At 37.3% G+C, this 18179-nt stretch overlaps 2 protein-coding genes across 5 annotated transcripts; both read left to right on the forward strand.

Moving 5' to 3' along the window:
- The first annotated feature begins 1370 nt into the window (after nt 1-1370).
- Nucleotides 1371-5017, forward strand: LOC144452031 (hematopoietic prostaglandin D synthase-like). 2 transcript variants are annotated; one of them, XM_078143029.1, is made up of 5 exons: nt 1371-1581; nt 2331-2429; nt 3391-3503; nt 4056-4166; nt 4732-5017. In XM_078143029.1, the coding sequence occupies exons 1-5, from the start codon at nt 1443-1445 to the stop codon at nt 4897-4899; spliced, it is 630 nt and encodes a 209-aa protein (XP_077999155.1). In that variant the 5' UTR covers nt 1371-1442; the 3' UTR covers nt 4900-5017. The 2 variants fall into 2 exon arrangements, with proteins under 2 accessions (XP_077999155.1, XP_077999156.1); XM_078143030.1 differs by having other exon boundaries at nt 4056-4140; nt 4732-4876.
- Nucleotides 5018-7504: 2487 nt separating this feature from the next.
- On the forward strand, nt 7505-17252 carry LOC144452103 (hematopoietic prostaglandin D synthase-like). Of its 3 annotated transcripts, none has more exons than XR_013482333.1 (6): nt 7505-7738; nt 10889-10984; nt 11606-11718; nt 12286-12396; nt 12908-13151; nt 15056-15122. XR_013482333.1 is itself a non-coding variant. In XM_078143115.1 (6 exons), the coding sequence occupies exons 2-6, from the start codon at nt 14551-14553 to the stop codon at nt 17129-17131; spliced, it is 636 nt and encodes a 211-aa protein (XP_077999241.1). In that variant the 5' UTR covers nt 12374-12396; nt 14545-14550; the 3' UTR covers nt 17132-17252. The 3 variants fall into 3 exon arrangements, 1 of the variants encoding a protein (XP_077999241.1); XM_078143115.1 differs by lacking the exons at nt 7505-7738; nt 10889-10984; nt 11606-11718; nt 12908-13151 and adding exons at nt 14545-14695; nt 15658-15773; nt 15948-16058; nt 16964-17252 and having other exon boundaries at nt 12374-12396; nt 15056-15151; XR_013482334.1 differs by lacking the exon at nt 10889-10984.
- The last annotated feature ends 927 nt before the right edge of the window (nt 17253-18179 follow it).

Below are 18179 nucleotides of genomic sequence, written 5' to 3' on the forward strand. Positions count from 1 at the left end.
TCGTGTTCTGGGGTCGTAGAAACAACGTGAAGCAGCACGGCCCAAATCAGTGACTCAATTTCATAATTGCAGAAAACTAAAAACATATGTAAAAAAAGTTTGCTTTTGTACTGAAGGTTTAGGAAATGATATGTAAATATATTGGGAAAACAAGTAATCACTACGTCACGTCCAGTCTAGTTTAGAGCCATGGACATGCGTCTGTCACCCTCCCCAGCACACATTGAAACACAGTATCACCAGATCACCACGCAGGAACGAAACAAATTAAGTAAGTAGAAAACTGCAAACACGTTTTAAATATGAACTACACATACAAACTCAACTTGTGGATCTTTAATTATGTGTTGATTCAGATCAAAATTATGCTTTTAATAGACTCGCCCCCACAAAAGAATTACGGGGAGGGTGTTTATTAACTGTTCATTTGTGCCCTCTGAACTCACTTGTCGTGAACGATATCTGCCCTCTCTCCTTCCCTCCCGCTGGGTTTTAACTTACCCGCCAGTCTACTGCCCTCCTAATAATGAACAATTATTGTTTTGCAGTACGTATTTTCACTTGTAAAGTGCTAGATAACCAACACTTGAATATTATGATGCACAATTTATCACATGTAAGCTAAGAAAACAAAACAAAAACCCACAATATAGATCAGGTGTTTATAATGATTTACTACTCCCCACCAGGAAAACGTTTGTACTATCCACTATACCAACAATTTATTTTGACATACACAATGTGCGCCCCTCTCAACAATTCTACAACTGCCGACATCAGAGCGTAGATGAACGGAACCTTTTACAAACAGGGAAAGTAAACAACTGAATTGGATTAATAACGTACACTTGACATAGCATGATGGAACAGCAGAAACTTGTCTTATACGCCATAGTTTGATGAGAAGTTTTATGGTCTCTACGGTACATGAAATACCAGGGGAACTGGAAATTGTTTGTGAACATAAACTACTATGTAAAGTGGTCATACAACTATTCTTATCAAATGATGAAATGTAATACAAGTCTCTGTACTTCCAAAATGCTGTGCCAAGTGTTATTAACGAAATTGAGTTGTTTGCTTTGAAATTCCCTGTTTGTAACAGGTTCCGTTCGTCCACGCTCTAACGTCGGTAGTTGTATGTTTCCACTCCCACTGCATCAAAATCAGGGGAATTCTCCGTCACAATTCTTCCCCTTCCCGCTACCGATCGAAAACAATAGTCCAACTACTGAAAAATTGCGTTAGAACAGGGAGCTTCGTTTACTGCACCTACTGACTGACTGACTGACTGACTGACTGAGAGGGCAGACACACATTGTGATGTATGTCAAGGCCACTCTTTACTTATTTCATAGGTCACATGTTTGATCGTTGTGCAGTGTCTGTGTCATCAGCACCTGGACACATCACAAATATATGACATAATTGGAAGAGCAAGCATGCCAAAGTTCAAGCTCATTTACTTCAATTGTAGAGCACGTGGTGAGGTCATCCGATTAATATTCGCTGCGGCAGGGATCGAGTATGAAGATTTTAGACTGGACAGAGATGACAAAGAATGGTCTAAGTTTAAATCATGTGAGTTCAAAATGGCGAAAGTATACAAAACACACTGCTTTAATGAGAAGACCTACCAATATGTAATATGGTAGTTTTAAGTGAGTGTACACTTTTTACTTGGGCCCTTGGGGTGGGCATCAAATATCTTACAACAGTGAGACAAACACAGTAGACGCCACAGAACGTGTCCCAACTTTCTAGTAGGATATTGGATCTGTGCTCTGAAGGTCACCACACAAAAGCCGAGGATTATCCGAATTGCCCGAGGGTGTAGCAGCTAGACAACACACATGCGTACATGTCAATGTGGCGGGTAGTCTTATTTAACTTCGACATGAATGGACCATCTCTAATCAAACCTTGCACAAGGATGAAACAAACCTAGGACTCCACGGCAAAAGTGTGTATACGCGTCAAGATGTCAGGTAGTCTTGTCATAAAATTACGAAAAATACTTATAAACCCAGCTTGTGCCCTTTTAATTACATGGCCAAAATAATGATTCAGACCAAAATAATGTTTTTAGACACAATTCATTGGGGGAATTATGACAAACGTTGAATGTTCTGCTTAAATTAGTCTTTCTCTTGAAGGTAAATTTTCAAAGCAAGTACTACTTTACCCATATATGATAGGAATGAACGTGTATGGCACTTCGTTCGTAAAGTACTTTCAGATGATGTTGTGAAATTATATGGTCATAATTTTAAAATAAATATCGCTTTAATGGAAAATTGAGAATGTTTTACTTTCCATTTCTTTACCAGCGTTCTTGTTCAAACATCTTCCTGCTTTGGAAATTGAAGGCGGTGTTTATACCCTGTATCAAACTCACGCCATAGCTCGCTATCTTGCAAATGAGTTCGGTAAGTCATCTAAATTTCCCCTAGCAATTCATGTTACTATTATGTTATGTGATTACATGTCACTCTAATACACATACTACTACTACTACTACTACTACTACTACTACTACTGCTACTACTACTACTACTACTACTACCACCACCACCACCACCACCACCACCACCACCACCACCACCACCACCACTACTACTACCACCACCACCACCACCACTACCACTACTACTACTATTACTACCACCACAACTGCTACTACTACTACTTCTACTACTGCAGTACATGTACTACTACTACTATTGCATCTACATTAATCAAACACAGACAGACAGACAGACAGACAGACAGACAGACAGACAGATGGACATCCATACATTTAAAACGTCTACTATTCTTCAAGAATATTCATAACCAATCACAAAATGATGTGATCATGCGAACTAGAATATGAAGAACTTCATCTGTCTGTCTGTCTGTCTGTCTGTCTGTCTGTCTGTTTGCATCCAAAAAGGTAAAATGGTAACAATGTAATTTTATTTCCGTATACACCTTCATGCCTTTGCCTCATCTGTGGTATATGGTCAATTTAAAAAAATATTGTATTCCAGAGAGAAACCAGGTCTTTATGGACTATAATAGTACAGTACAGTACAGTCTGCAAAACATGTTCGTCTACTTTAACTTATAATTGTCTTCATTTGCTTCGTTTACACCTCATCAAACTCTCAAGGAAGTATTAACACCGACAATTAGTATATTATCTTGGGTCGAAGTATTTTAAAATTAAAAAATAAAATAAAATAAAATAAAATTATATTCCGATCTACCTACCCTATTTTCTGAAGTCATGTTGTCGGAAGCAAAACTTTTTTTTCGTTTGCCTAATTAATATATACGTCTGCAAGGTCAGAAGTTAAAAGCCAATAAAAAGCCGTTAATAGCCGTTTTGTTTCTAAAAAAAAACAGGTCTTGCTGGGAAAACAAACCTTGAGAAGGCAAAAGTTGATATGGTTGCTGACGAAATTGAGGACTTGTGGCTCGGATTAAAAGAATATTATTTTGGTCCAGAGGAGAAGAAGGTATTTCATTATAATAATTTGGGTAGTTTTCTTATCAATTTGGCCGCTCATCCTATCGGAATGAAGTTATATTAAAGTATAGTTTGTAGGCTCTGTTGCTAAAAATGTGTACTTGTATAGTTATATAGTTATACTTTTTAGTCAGTACCCTGACCCGTATTGTAGTCTTTTACACGCCCCGTTCATTATTTTTCCTGTACCAACACAACCATGAGAAACGGTAATGTGAATGTCTCGTAGGTTTTTGATGTAGAATGTGTATAAATTGCAGCTGGCACTATATTGACAGTACAATGTGCCTCTGCAATGATTATCAGTGGTCGCCTCGAAGTTGGCGTGACCAAATTAAACTTAACATGTCAGAAGTACTGGTCACGAGATATACCAAGTGAGTGTGGATGTCAAAACTGACAACTACCCCTTGTCAAATTTGACACCGATTTGAATCAAGATGGCGTCGAGAGTTCAGAGTGTCCAAACATACGTTCGATGTCGGAGTAAAAGGTGAGTTGTCAAACAGAAATACATTTTTTTGTATGTTCTTCGTTTTAGGCAGACATCCTCAAAGAAGTATTTGAAAATAAACTTCCCACTGGATTGGATAACCTTGAACGTGTGTTGACTGAAAACAATGGAGGTGATGAATATTTTGTTGGAGATTCAGTAAGAGTCTTGTTTTTGAATCTTTTGTAACGTCAGAATTCAGTAACTCTCTTGTTTTTGTCATCGTTTGTAACGTCAGAATTCAGTGATGAAGTAGCGTAATCACTTTTTATGGAACCGAGTCAAATACTACTATGGAAAACAAGCTATAGATAAAGTTAACTAAGATAGACACGACCTAAAAATATTATTGCAACATGTTGATATAAGCTATCAATGGACGCTGGTGTAAATACACTCACAGTAATGACCATTTTATGGGTTTTGTTATATCTGTGGATATGTTAAAATAAATATTGATATGTCAATAACAGTCGCTCACGCCATTGTTATAACGTGTATCAGTTAAGTTCCAATCAATAAACATGGTTACGGCCCTTACGGGATGATCCGGGATCCCATGGTGTTTATACTTTGACAACTCCTACCAACACTAAGTATAAGCTAAGTATTGCATGAATTCCTGATTGCCACAAGCAAGCAAACGCATCGGTGTTATTTCGTGAGTTGTAGAACCACAAATGTTACCTGTATTCCTTTCCAATATACACATAATTTATTACAGTTAACATGGGCTGATTTAAAATTCCATGCTCGTTTGGGTGACTACATACGAAGACTGAATCCAGATTTTCTGAAGAAGTACACGAAATTGTCTTCACTCATGGACCGAATTGAGGCTGTGCCATCCATCAAGGAATGGGTCAACAAAAGACCAGACACATGGGTGTAGATAAAGTGACATGATCTGTAAGTCATTGACATCGATATCTGGCAATGATTGGACTTCGTAAAAACAAAACGAGAGTCGGCGCAATGTACTATATATACACAATGTCATGTGTTATTGAATAAAGTAACTATATCAAATCTCAAAGAATGGTAGCCAAGAGTATTACTGTAACATGATTTCGAGTTGGTAAATGGGTGCGTTAGGTAATTTGTCACAGTGCGACAGTTGTAGAAATGACAAGGTCGCTTCAGGTGACTAAAGGGACATAATATACATGGTGGGGGCACTACGTTCCTGTAATGACAAGGTCACTTCAGGTGACTAAAGGGACATAATATACAAGGTGGGGGTACTACGTTCCTGTAATGACAGGGTCACTTCAGGTGACTAAAGTGACATGATATACATGGTGGAGGCACTACGTTCCTGTAATGACAGGGTCACTTCAGGTGACTAAAGTGACATGATATACATGGTGGGGGCACTACGTTCCTGTAATGACAGGGTCACTTCAGGTGACTAAAGGGACATAATATACATGGTGGGGGCACTACGTTCCTGTAATGACAGGGACACTTCAGGTGACTAAAGTGACATAATATACATGGTGGGGACACTACGTTCCTGTAATGAAAGGGTCACTTCAGGTGACTAAAGTGACATGATATACATGGTGGGAGCACTACGTTCCTGTAATGACAGGGTCACTTCAGGTGACTAAAGTGACATGATATACATGGTGGGGGCACTACGTTCCTGTAATGACAAGGTCACTTCAGGTGACTAAAGTGACATGATATACATGGTGGGGGCACTACGTTCCTGTAATGACAGGGTCACTTCAGGTGACTAAAGGGACACAATATACATGGTGGGGGCACTACGTTCCTGTAATGACAGGGTCACTTCAGGTGACTAAAGGGACATGATATACATGGTGGGGGCACTACGTTCCTGTATTTAACATTATTATTAATAATCGACATGTTGTCAATGGTTGTTGTTCACTAACAGGGCGATGGCGATAACTAAAGCAATATTGCTAGTACTTTGTATACCACATATGTTAAATCTGTGTCACTTAGGTAAGTCACTTCACATTTAGATATAGTTGTCTAGGGTCGAAGAAACTATGTGAAACAGTACAGATCAAAATTAATCAATGTTAATGACAGAAAACTAAAAATACATGTAAAAATTTGCTTTTGTATGGAAGGTTTGGGAAATGATATGTAAATATATTGGGAAAACAAGTAATCACTACGTCACGTCCAGTCGAGAGCCATGGACATGTGTCTGTCACCCTCTCCAGTACACATTGACCCACAGTATCACCATGCAGGAACGAAACAAATTAAGTAAGTAGAAATTTGCAAGCACGTTTTAAATATGAACTACGCCCAAATACGTATGAAATCAGCTTGTGGCCCTTTAATTACATGTATATGTTGATTCAGATCAAAATTTTTAAAAATGTTTTTAATAGAATCGCCCCCACAAAAGAATTACGGTGATTTCTTAAACACGTATTCATGGTTTGAAATCACGTCAAAAAACGAATCACATCATTGATTTCCTCGAAGAGCTCTGCTACCGCCTGTCTACATAATAGTATACTACTACTACTACTACTACTACTACTACTACTACTACTACTACTACTACTACTACTACTGTTCTTTTGTGCGGTCTGATCTCACTTGTCGTGAAGGATATCTGCCATCTCTCCTCCCCCCCCCCACTGGGTTCTAACTTTCCCGCCAGTCTACTGCCCACTTAATATGAACAATTCTTATTTTGCAGTACGTATTTTCATTTGTAAAGTGCAAGATAACCAACACTTGATGATTATGATGCACAATTTATCACATTAGCTAAGAAAACAAAAACAAACAAACAAAATAGATCAGGTGTTTATAATGATTTACTACTCCCTACCAGGAAAACGTTTGTGCTATCCACTATACCAACAATTTATTTTGACATACACAATGTGCGCCCCTCCCCAACAATTCTACAACAGCCGACATCAGAGCGTAGATGAACGGAATCTTTTACAAACAGGGAAAGTAAACAACTGAATTGGCTTAATAACACTTGACATAGCATGTTGGAACAGTACTTATATACACCATGGTTTGATAAGAACAGTTTTATGGCCTCTTTATGTGTACAAGAAATGCCAGGGGAACTTGTAATTTGTCTGTGAATGTGAACTACTATGTAAAGTGGTCATACAACTATTCTTATCAAATGATGGAATGTAATACAAGTCTCTGTACTTCCAAAATGCTGTGCCAAGTGTTATTAACGAAATTGAGTTGTTTGCTTTGAAATTCCCTGTTTGTAACAGGTTCCGTTCGTCCACGCTCTAATGTCGGCAGTTGTATGTTTCCACTCCCACTATATCAATATCAGGGGAATTCTCCGTCACAATTCTTCCCCTTCCCGCTACCGATCGAAAACAATAGTCCGTCCACTGAAAAATTGCGTTAGAATAGAACAGCTTCGTTTACTGCACCTACTGACTGACTGAGAGGGCAGACACACATTGTGATGTATGTCAAGGCCACTCTTTACTTATTTCATAGGTCACATGTCTGATCGTTGTGCAGTGTATTGCCGAGCCCGAACATAGATTTTGCCTTTGTGTCATCAGCACCTGGACACATAAAAAATATATGAGTTGGAAGAGCAATCATGCCAAAGTTCAAGCTCACTTACTTCAACGCTAGAGCTCGTGGTGAGGTCATCCGATTAATATTCGCTGCGGCAGGGATCGAGTATGAAGATTTTAGACTGGTCAGAGATGACAAAGAATGGTCTAAGTTTAAATCATGTGAGTTCAAAATGGCGGAAGTATATAAAACACACTGCTTTAATCACAGGGTGCTCAGGCTCAGTTAGTTTTGTTTACAAATACATACATACATACACATACATACATACATACATACATACATACATACATAGATACATACATACATACATACATACATACATACATACATACATACATACATACATACATACATACATACATACATACATACATACATACATACATACATACAAACAAACAAACAAGTAAACAAAAAAACACAAAAAAATAAACAAGTAAACAAATAAATAAACAAACAAACAAACAAACAAACAAACAAATTACCCGACACATGAGTAGATACATACATGAATAAACGACAACAAACCAACGAACAAACACTGCCCCCCCCCCTTCCGAAATGGTCACAAATGCAAGTGGGTTATTTGCATTTGTGACCATTTCGGAAGGGGGGGGGGCAGTGTTTGTTCGTTGGTTTGTTGTCGTTTATTCATGTATGTATCTACTCATGTGTCGGGTAGTTTGTTTGTTTGTTTGTTTGTTTGTTTGTTTATTTATTTGTTTACTTGTTTATTTTTTTGTGTTTTTTTGTTTACTTGTTTGTTTGTTTGTATGTATGTATGTATGTATGTATGTATGTATGTATGTATGTATGTATGTATGTATGTATGTATGTATGTATGTATGTGTATGTATGTATGTATGTATGTATGTATGTATGTATGTATGTATGTATGTATGTATGTATGTATGTATGTATGTATGTATGTATGTATGTATGTATGTATGTATTTGTAAACAAAACTAACTGAGCCTGAGCACCCTGTGCTTTAATGAGAAGACCTACCAATACGTAATATGGTAGTTTTAAGTGAGTGTACACTTTTCACTTGGGGGTGGGCATCAAATATCTCACAACAGTGAGACAAACACAGTAGACGCCACAGAACGTATCCCAGCCTTGTTGTAGGATCTCGGATCTGTGCTCTGAAGGTTACCATACAAAAGGATTATCCGAATTACCCGAGGGTCTAAGGGACCGGACAGAATTTACGGCAGGGGGGGGGGCCCTGGGGAGAAATTATTTCTGACTTGGTTTTTTTCCTGCCCCCCCCATCCACTGTGACCAAAATTTCACAGCCCCCCCCCCCCTTTCAAAAGTATAAAAATTTCATGCCCCCCCCCCCCAAAAAAAAGTGCACAATATCCTGCCCCCTACAATAACTAAAAAGAGTACAAATTTTATTGTTACTGTAGCACAACTGTAATATTTCTTTTGGTACTACTATTATGTTACTATTTCAGCCCAAATAACTTAGTAGTTGTAGAGGAAGTTTTTTAGAAAACAAAACAAAATAAAACATTTTGACCATACATGTAATCATACACATGTGGTATAATCTTGTTTATTTCCCAACTAGACACCATAAGTAGTCATCACTTAATACCAAGGCATTTGATGTGGTGGTTTTAACTGTCATTCACTGATACATACACAGAAACACAGACACAGAGTAAACACACATTCACATGCGTGATTTGTGAAAAACTGTAGTGGGGACATTTGTGGGGAGTATCTAAGGACATCACATCACCTACATAGTGTATTCAAATATCTATTTATACTCATAACACAATAACTATCTAATGTCAGACATTTGTGATGTCATGAAGTGCTAGCAAACTAAGGATTTTATGCACACTGAGGTCTGACATTGACAAATATAGCTTTCACTTTCCTACACCAAATGCACTACCAATACACATGTAAATGTAAGACATTTGTGACTTCATGAAAGTGCAAAGAAATTCAGAATGTTGTGGAATACTTAGATGTAATCAATATGCTTTCAGTTCCAAAACCATACATATTTAAACCTATAGTGTCAGGCATTTGTGACTTCATGATGGGGACAGCAAATTCAGAATTGTATTCAATACACTGTACAGTGATCAGATGAGTATTACTCACAGTTTTCTAAACCATTCAAATTAAGCTTGAAGTGCAGTGTCAATGATGAATAGCCTTTGCAATACAATCCCTTTATTCATAATCTTGAATTTATATAAAAGTAAGTTTCCATGATCCAGCCAGTCTACCTGATCTAGTTTGAACAATAAGGGAGCCATCCTGGTCTTTTTGATGGCTAGACTCATTTGATTCGCTGTCACTGTCACTGTCACTGTCACTGTCACTAGTACTTGATGTATCGGTGTCACTATCACTATGAATTTCTTTTAAAACAATATCTCCTTCTTCACTGTCACAAAGTTCCTCTTCACTTTCATCACCTGTGTTCTTTTCAATCACTGACTTCTGTTGCTCTCTTGAAGTTCTTCTTAACACATCACATGTAACAGCTTTCAACTTGTCATCCTTCCTACCATGTATGTTTAGTTGCTGATATTTCAAGTAGTTGTCTAATTCAGCAACCTGAAGAGAGCTTAACTTTCCATGCACAACTAAGTCAAGCCAATTATAGTCCTGGTACGGCTTGATTTTCTTCTCCTTTTTCTGACTTAACCTTGTACGCATTCTCATTTCTTGAACATTCTTTAGGTTTTGCAGGCGTTGAACATATGCTTCAATATGTTTGCAATCAACATAAAATAATTTTGAAAATTCTTCCACCTGTTGTTTGGTTGTGATATATATATATATATATATATATATATATATATATATATATATATATATATATATATATATATATATATATATATATATATATATATATATATATATATATCCTTGATGGTAATTACACACTGAACCTGTTTCCACAGTGCTAAAATGTATGTATGTATGTAATGTATGTATACATATGTGTGTGTATAAGTGTGTGTGTGTGTGTGTGAACAACTTGGAGTATATAAGAGTAATTCAGGGTGTATCAAATTAATCTTGAGTAGTGTTTTTATGCTTCACTAAATAGGTACATACAAACGTACACACTTCCATTTTAATACATAAATGAAAGTGTAGACATTCAATATTAAAGGCGATATCAAGTTCTATCTCATGCAATGCTAAATTTTCTAACATATTAATTTTTTTCAATGACAAAATATTTCGCCCCCCCCCCTTTCAAACCATGAGAATTTAATGGAAAATTGAGAATGTTTTACTTTCCATTTCTTTACCAGCGTTCTTGTTCAAACAACTTCCTACTTTGGAAATTGAAGGCGGTGTTACCCTTTATCAAAGTCACGCCATAGCTCGCTATCTTGCAAATGAGTTCGGTAAGTCATCTAAATTTCCTCTAGCAATTCATGTTACTATTATGTTATGTTCATGTGATTGCATGTCACTCTAATAAACATACTGCTGCTGCTACTACTACTACTACTACTACTACTACTACTACTACAACAACTACTACTACCACTACCACTACTACTACTACTACTACTACATCTACAGTAATCAAACAGAGACAGACAGATGGACATCCATCCATCCTTACATTCAAACCGTCTGTTCTTCAAGAATATTCATAATCAATCACATGATGATGTGATCATGTGAACTAGAATATGAAGAACTTTGTCGGTCTGTCTGTCTGTCTGTCTGTCTGTCTGTCTGTCTGTCTGTCCGTCTCTCTCTCTCTCTCTCCTTGTCTCTCTCTGTGTCTCTGAAGAGAAATACGAATACCTTTCTCTTTTGTCCATCACTCTTAGCTACTACACTGTCTCTGTGCTTAGTCACTGTAAAATGGCTTAGAAATAATTCCATGTTTACGTTTGTACATAACATTAGACCTAGTTCAATGTGTTCAATATAAGTCTGTAAGGTCAGAAGTTAAAAGCCAATATTTCTTTCTGACAGTACCTTTCATTTTGTCGTTTTGTTTCTAAAAACAGGTCTTGCTGGGAAAACGAACCTTGAGAAGGCAAAAGTTGATATGGTTGCTGACGCCATCGAGGACTTGTGGCCCGGAATAAAAGAATATTATTTTACTCCAGAGGAGAAGAAGGTATTTTAATATAATCATTATCAACACGGCTGCGTGAAAAGCGTCAACGTGTCAGTCGATTTCATTAGCATTACTGATTTATTGGATAATTAGTCACTTATTTTCATTTTGTTTGACAAGTAAAACCCTGGCCTAGTTTTTCAACTTTAAAAAAATGGCATTTATTAGTCCATCGTATCACAAATTCACTATTCTATCAATATCAAACTGAAATACAACCACGTTGTTGGACGGCTCGAAAATTCAAATTTGTAATAAGTAGGCCTAAAGGAAAATTCGACATCAAGGCTGTACATGAATATCTGCACGATTTTTTTTCTTCAAATTAAACGTTGAAGTACAATAGGTATATGTGTAGTTGTAATTTCATGGATACGGAGTGGTCAAATTAAACCTAACATGTCAGAAGTACCGCTCACGTGATATACCAGGGGTGGTGATATCTAAACTGACAACAACTCCTTGCACCGATTTGAATCAAGATGGCTGTCAAAATTGTGCCCAAACATACTTTCACAACAAAAGGTTATTTGTCAAACAGACATTTTGGAATATTCTTTGTTTCAGGCAGGTGCCTTCAAAGAATTATTTGAAAATAAACTTCCCACTGGATTGGATAATCTTGAACGTGTGTTGACTGACAACAATGGAGGTGATGGATATTTTGTTGGAGATTCAGTAAGTGTCTTGTTTTTGTCATCGTTTGTAACGTCAGAATTCAGGGATGAAGTAAGGTAATGACTTTTTATGGAACCGAGTCAAATACTACTATGGAAATCAAGCTATAGGTAAACTAAAATAGACACAAAGCTAAAAATATTATTGCAACATTTTGATTTAAGATGTCAACGGACGCTGGTGTAAATACACAGTTTTATGGGTTTGTTTATAAATGTTGATATGTCAGCAACAGTCGCGCACTCGATTGTTATAACATGTATCAGTTAAGTTTCGACCAGTTAACAGGGTAATGGGATCCCGGATCCCATGGTGTTAAATTTATACTTTGACAAGTTTTACCAACACTAAATATAATGTAAGTTTGTACATGAATCTTGTCTCATTCGAATTCCTGATCAGGATGGCCACAAGCAAGCAAGCAAGCAAGCAAATGCATCGCTGTTATGTCGTGACTTGCATATCCGCAAATCTTAACATATCTTTCAAATTTACACATAATTTATTACAGTTAACATGGGCTGATTTAAAATTCCATGCTCGTTTGGGTGACTACGTACAAAGACTGAATCCAGGTTTTCTGAAGAAGTACACGAAATTGTCTTCACTCATGGACCGAATTGAGACTGTGCCATCCATCAAGGAATGGATCAACAAAAGATGCAGTGACTTCACTTATATTCCATAGAAATCATTGTCATCTGGGAATGGTATAACTTTCGTAAAACAAAATGAGAGTCGGTGCAAACTTTAAGGTGGCTAATTTTGTTGGTTATTATCAATGTTTACACAATGATATCTGTTATTGAATAAAGTAACTATATCAAAATGTCAAAGGATAGTAGCAAGAGTATTACTGTAACATGATTATATACTTAAATATGTAAAATCTGCACTAGCTGCAACGTACGTACGCACCCACACACACACACGCACACACACACACACACACACACTAACAGACAGACAGACAGACAGACAGACACACATACATACATACATACATAGACAGACAGACAGACAGACAGACAGACATACAGACATACTTTTTACATACATACATACATACATACATACATACATACATACATACATACATACATACATACATACATACATACATACATACAAATCCCATTCACTGAGTAATAAATAAATGGTTGTTCATAGCAGGGTAAATTCAGTAACTCAGACCAACAGCTAGCTGTCTGTCGCATGCATATTTTGCATTATGTATAAATCAGATTGCAGCTTGAATGGGTCATAGCCCGGGGTCATAGCAAGTTAAATTTGTTTGCTATCTGCTTGAACTTTGAGCAAATGTATAACCTATAAAAGTGACAACTTTTTCTTAAAGATTTATGTTTACTATGTTGGTATTATTAAATTAAAAAACAAGAACAAAACATGTACTTAACAAATAGTGCCAAGGTCAAGGATTGTAGAGTTGTAAAACTTGCAACAACTAGACGACTATGTATAATCTAAATGGTGAGAATCATACTAAAATACAAAGATAAAGTCTCATGTATAAATCAAATATGTCATGTGTAGCTGAAAGGTGAATGACAACTTCTGAATTATGAACTAAGTAAACCGTTTGTGGCAACTGATTTACAGCGATTTACATATATACAAATCCATTAATATTGTGCTCACTAGGCTTTGACCATTCAAACTTTCCGAGTGGTGTATAGGTTTTTAATCTTAGAAATAAATGAAAGTCAGCTGTACGAAAGATGGTTGGGGCTCTAGCGAAGTGAAGGAATGAAAACGTGACATGTTTTAAGATATCTACGCTAAGTTTACATTACTTTTATATTATGACATTTAGTTCTATGGTTCTAGTGCTCACAATTGCAACAGAAAAGACACGAAGATGATAAATAAAGCCAATGGGAAAGTTGTATTTTTAATAAGTTTATAATAGTTGATGCTAAAAGCCAACATCGTCTGGACGAAAAAAATGTAAATACAATGAAAAGATCGGTTAACGTTCATATAGAAAACATTCGGTGCAGTGCAATCAGATTGGGTGCAGTGGTGACACGGCCAACAACCCTCATACATTTCAAGCGACCTCCACCTCATAGTTCAAGGGTTACCCTAGCTTTTACCTGCACACATTGTCTCTTTGCACAACAACAGTGAAACATGCCGAAATATAAGCTCATCTATTTCAACGCCCGGGGTCGTGCAGAAGTCATTCGAATGATATTCGCTGTAGCTGGTGTTGAGTATGAAGAGGTTAGGTGTCCATACCCACTAGACAATGAATGGTTTGAGGTTTTGAAACCAAGTAAGTTGTCTCGTACTGCAATTGGGTCAAGGTAGAACACTGTATAGACCTGTAAGCTGTTGTAAGTGACAGATCCCGGTTGGTACGTACAGACCCAAGGCCACTGCTACTATTTTGAATGTTTATGTTAACTAACTCTAACTTTTTACATTGATATACTACTGTTCTAGATCCTGTCCAGCGCCATAGAATAGTATGTCGTATTGGATTTTGGCACTATGCAAATTCTTTATACATAGAGTCCAAATTCCCATTTTATGATTCCAGTTCACTTACATTTAATTTGAAATTCCAAGTCACATATCTATTTCCTCAGCCGAAACGGATCATGTAAATTGTTTTTATACTATTTATTCTCAGCTATGCTATTCAAGCAACTCCCAGCACTTGAAATGGAGGGTGGTATCACATTGTACCAATCGATGGCCATCGCTCGTTACCTTGCCAACGAGTTTGGTAAGCAACATAACCATATACCGGTATTGATTTTATATTAGCACTTTTCATGAATCAAGCAACCCCTTTACATACTTGTCAGAATGTGTTGACGGAAAACCATAAATAACACAGTGACTTGAGATTATTTATCACCTTGACGAGTCTTGTTAAAAAAAGGTTAATGTATAACGACAATGTCTTATGGAAAACCTAATTTTATAATTATTGAGGGCTAAAAAAATAAACTGAAGGTTTTTTAAATATAGGTTTGTTTTGGGTTTTTTAACCGACGCTCATGATTTTTTACTACTGACTTATAAAGATGCCAAGACTGTGACATATACGTCGTGTCGCTCCGCCCTCATCGGCCTGCTCTATCCTGTGCTAGGGGTTACCGATGTGTGAGGGCGCCCCGTCAAGGCGTACCTTACAGACTAAAAGACGTTTTTCAACCCAACCAAATCCATCCATTATTTACGGTATACAACACTGATTGTGTCTTTACCTTTCAACGTTGAACTTAGGTCTTGCTGGTAAGACAAAGCTAGAAAGGGCAAAAGTTGACATGGTAGTTGATGCCGTCGAAGATTTGTTTCCCGGATTTAGGGCGATTTTCGGTTCAAATGATGACAACGAAAGGGTATGTGTTTATTATTAAGGAAGTTGCTAATAAACCTGTGTAGCATTGTGGCGAACTGATTGGCTTACAAACGAATCGAATGATTATCTAAGCTAAGCAAATCGAAATTGCAACTAAAACATATATGTACTTACTTTTAACAATGTTATATCATGTATCTATTAAATTCTGCAGGCAAAACTCCAAACGGAGTTATTTGAGAAGAAACTTCCCGACGGAATGAGTAATCTAGAGCGTGTGTTGGTTGAGAATGCAGGTGGTAACGGTTTCTTTGTCGGAGATTCGGTACGTTTAAGGAAAACTGGGAATGAATGTGATCATTTCTAGTTCCGTGCTAAAATAATTATTGAAGATAACAACGTCAGAATTTGGATTGTTAAAGTGGAATACTGTAATAAAATGCAAACTGTCGCTGGTCGTACTTTTTTGTCCGACTCACGGTGCTGTACGAACATCTAAAATACATGATGCAGGCTCATCTGTGCAAAAGTTCAGTTAGAGGGTTTAACTTCGTATTGCACCAAAATTTAATTTAGCTTACCAAAGCATTCGCCAGGCCGTATCCATCTAAAATACATGTTTTGCTTTCCCGTGAAATTTCGTTGAAATTTTCAATTTAGGAAAATTATTTATCAAATTTAAGTCTCACTGTTTCAGTTGTTGTCTTACTTGAAAGTCAATAGACATGGACAACATTTCGGGGCATGAACCCTTCTCTTGATTTTTTATCAAGTGCGAAATAAAATACATGAAATCTCTTGCCAGAGTAGTTTGAGACAGTCGACCGTAATGAGTGTTGCTACGGCTTACGATATTTTCCCGAAATTATATGCACCAAAGTACGTATGGTCTTCGAAGGAGCCAGGAGCGACATCATGTGTGTCAATGTGTTGGGCACTCAGTGCCATTTTGAAATGACGTCATGCCGGTCGCGCAACAAAAATTGTCGCATGCGATGTGGTACATACTTGCCGCCGGCAAAATAAAACCAACAAAAACAAAAACCACGCCAATAGTCTGCGACGACAGTGACCACAAGTGTGCTATCCGCTTAAAAGACAGAGTGAGAACCATGAAAAATTCAATATTTAAACAATACTAATATCATGGCCAAGACTTAGGAATTCCCGTACTGATATTTTGCCTCTCAACTTAAGCTTAATCATGATGAATGTTTCTCTTTTTTTCAGTTAACATGGGCAGATTTGATGTTCCAAGCTCGCTTAGCAGACAACATTGATAATTTAAACCCGGAATTCCTGAAGAATTATCCTAAATTACATGAACTGGTGGTGAGAGTTACTGCTATTCCCAGCCTCAAAGCTTGGATGGAAAAACGACCAGACACCGTACGCTAAAGAGTTATCAGCAGTTGATACTGTGTAGTTGGACTAGATTGATACGTAACGTCCCTCCGCCCTCATCGGCCTCCCCTCTCCCGACGCGAGAGGTGGGGAGATTTATGATCGATGTGTGCGGAGGTCCTGTCACGGCGTAGCTTACATATTATTGTAGTGGAAAAATGTTGAGTATGGAGGTCCGGGATGGCGGTATGACTGAATTAATTGCAATTGTTACACTGTATCACCGAAGTTATAATAAAATTTGCAAATATACTAGTATTCAAAAGTGTATTAGTGTTGTGTATGCATTGGTTGAACTCCAAATTCTCACATATCTACCACTGCATGCAAGAATGACTGTTCATGGACGGCTCTGGGTTCACACTTTTAATAATAGTTAGTAATGAAATTTCTACTCACAAAATATTTCTTGGAAGCCAATCCCAAATGTTCGTCAACGTCTCGTCAACATCGTCACAGACTGGTCAGGGGTGTACTTCAAGAGTAACTTCATAGACGCAGGTTGGAGAAAGCCGTACGTAGTCACCAAAGGAAGCTGGACCACCCTAAACACAGGTATGCAGCTGCAGGCATATGAGATCCCAGCTGTTTCTCTGACGCTCGTGTCACGTGTCTCGAAGAGTGGCCACTGTAGTACACCCCTGATGACGATGCTCACGACCCACGGGACGTCAGCGAAAATTTGTGATTTGCTTACAGGAAATATTTCATTACTAAATATTGTATTGTTATCGAAAGCAGCGCTAGCAGCTGTAACAGGCGATATTATAATTTCGATCGGACAACCAATAATATATCCCATATTGTCTATTTTATCTATTAGTAGTATAGTGATAAGTTGAAATTGTGATTCATTGGGGTGCTGATTTTTGGGTGTGGACCTAAAAATAAATTTGATTGTATATATTGCACCACACTATGTTTACATGCATGTGATTCAATACGGTTCAGGATGTGCAATATTTCTAGTAAGTCATGATAGCTAACAAAACCATAGACCCTACATGTTGACAAAACAGACACAAAAAATGTTCTAAAGGCC

The sequence above is a fragment of the Glandiceps talaboti genome, chromosome 22 (genome assembly GCF_964340395.1).
Source record: "Glandiceps talaboti chromosome 22, keGlaTala1.1, whole genome shotgun sequence".
In the NCBI taxonomy this organism is placed as follows: Eukaryota; Metazoa; Hemichordata; class Enteropneusta; family Spengelidae; genus Glandiceps; species Glandiceps talaboti.

Bases quoted from the DNA above. Each gene is read 5' to 3' on its own strand.
- LOC144452031 (XM_078143029.1), top strand. From the start codon at position 1,443: ATGCCAAAGTTCAAGCTCATTTACTTCAATTGTAGAGCACGTGGTGAG. The intron at 2,430-3,390 runs GTAAGTCATCTA...AAAAAAAAACAG, and splicing joins CTATCTTGCAAATGAGTTCG to GTCTTGCTGGGAAAACAAAC. The intron at 3,504-4,055 runs GTATTTCATTAT...TCTTCGTTTTAG, and splicing joins TTGGTCCAGAGGAGAAGAAG to GCAGACATCCTCAAAGAAGT.
- LOC144452103 (XM_078143115.1), top strand. From the start codon at position 14,551: ATGCCGAAATATAAGCTCATCTATTTCAACGCCCGGGGTCGTGCAGAA. The intron at 14,696-15,055 runs GTAAGTTGTCTC...ATTTATTCTCAG, and splicing joins GTTTGAGGTTTTGAAACCAA to CTATGCTATTCAAGCAACTC. The intron at 15,152-15,657 runs GTAAGCAACATA...CGTTGAACTTAG, and splicing joins TTACCTTGCCAACGAGTTTG to GTCTTGCTGGTAAGACAAAG.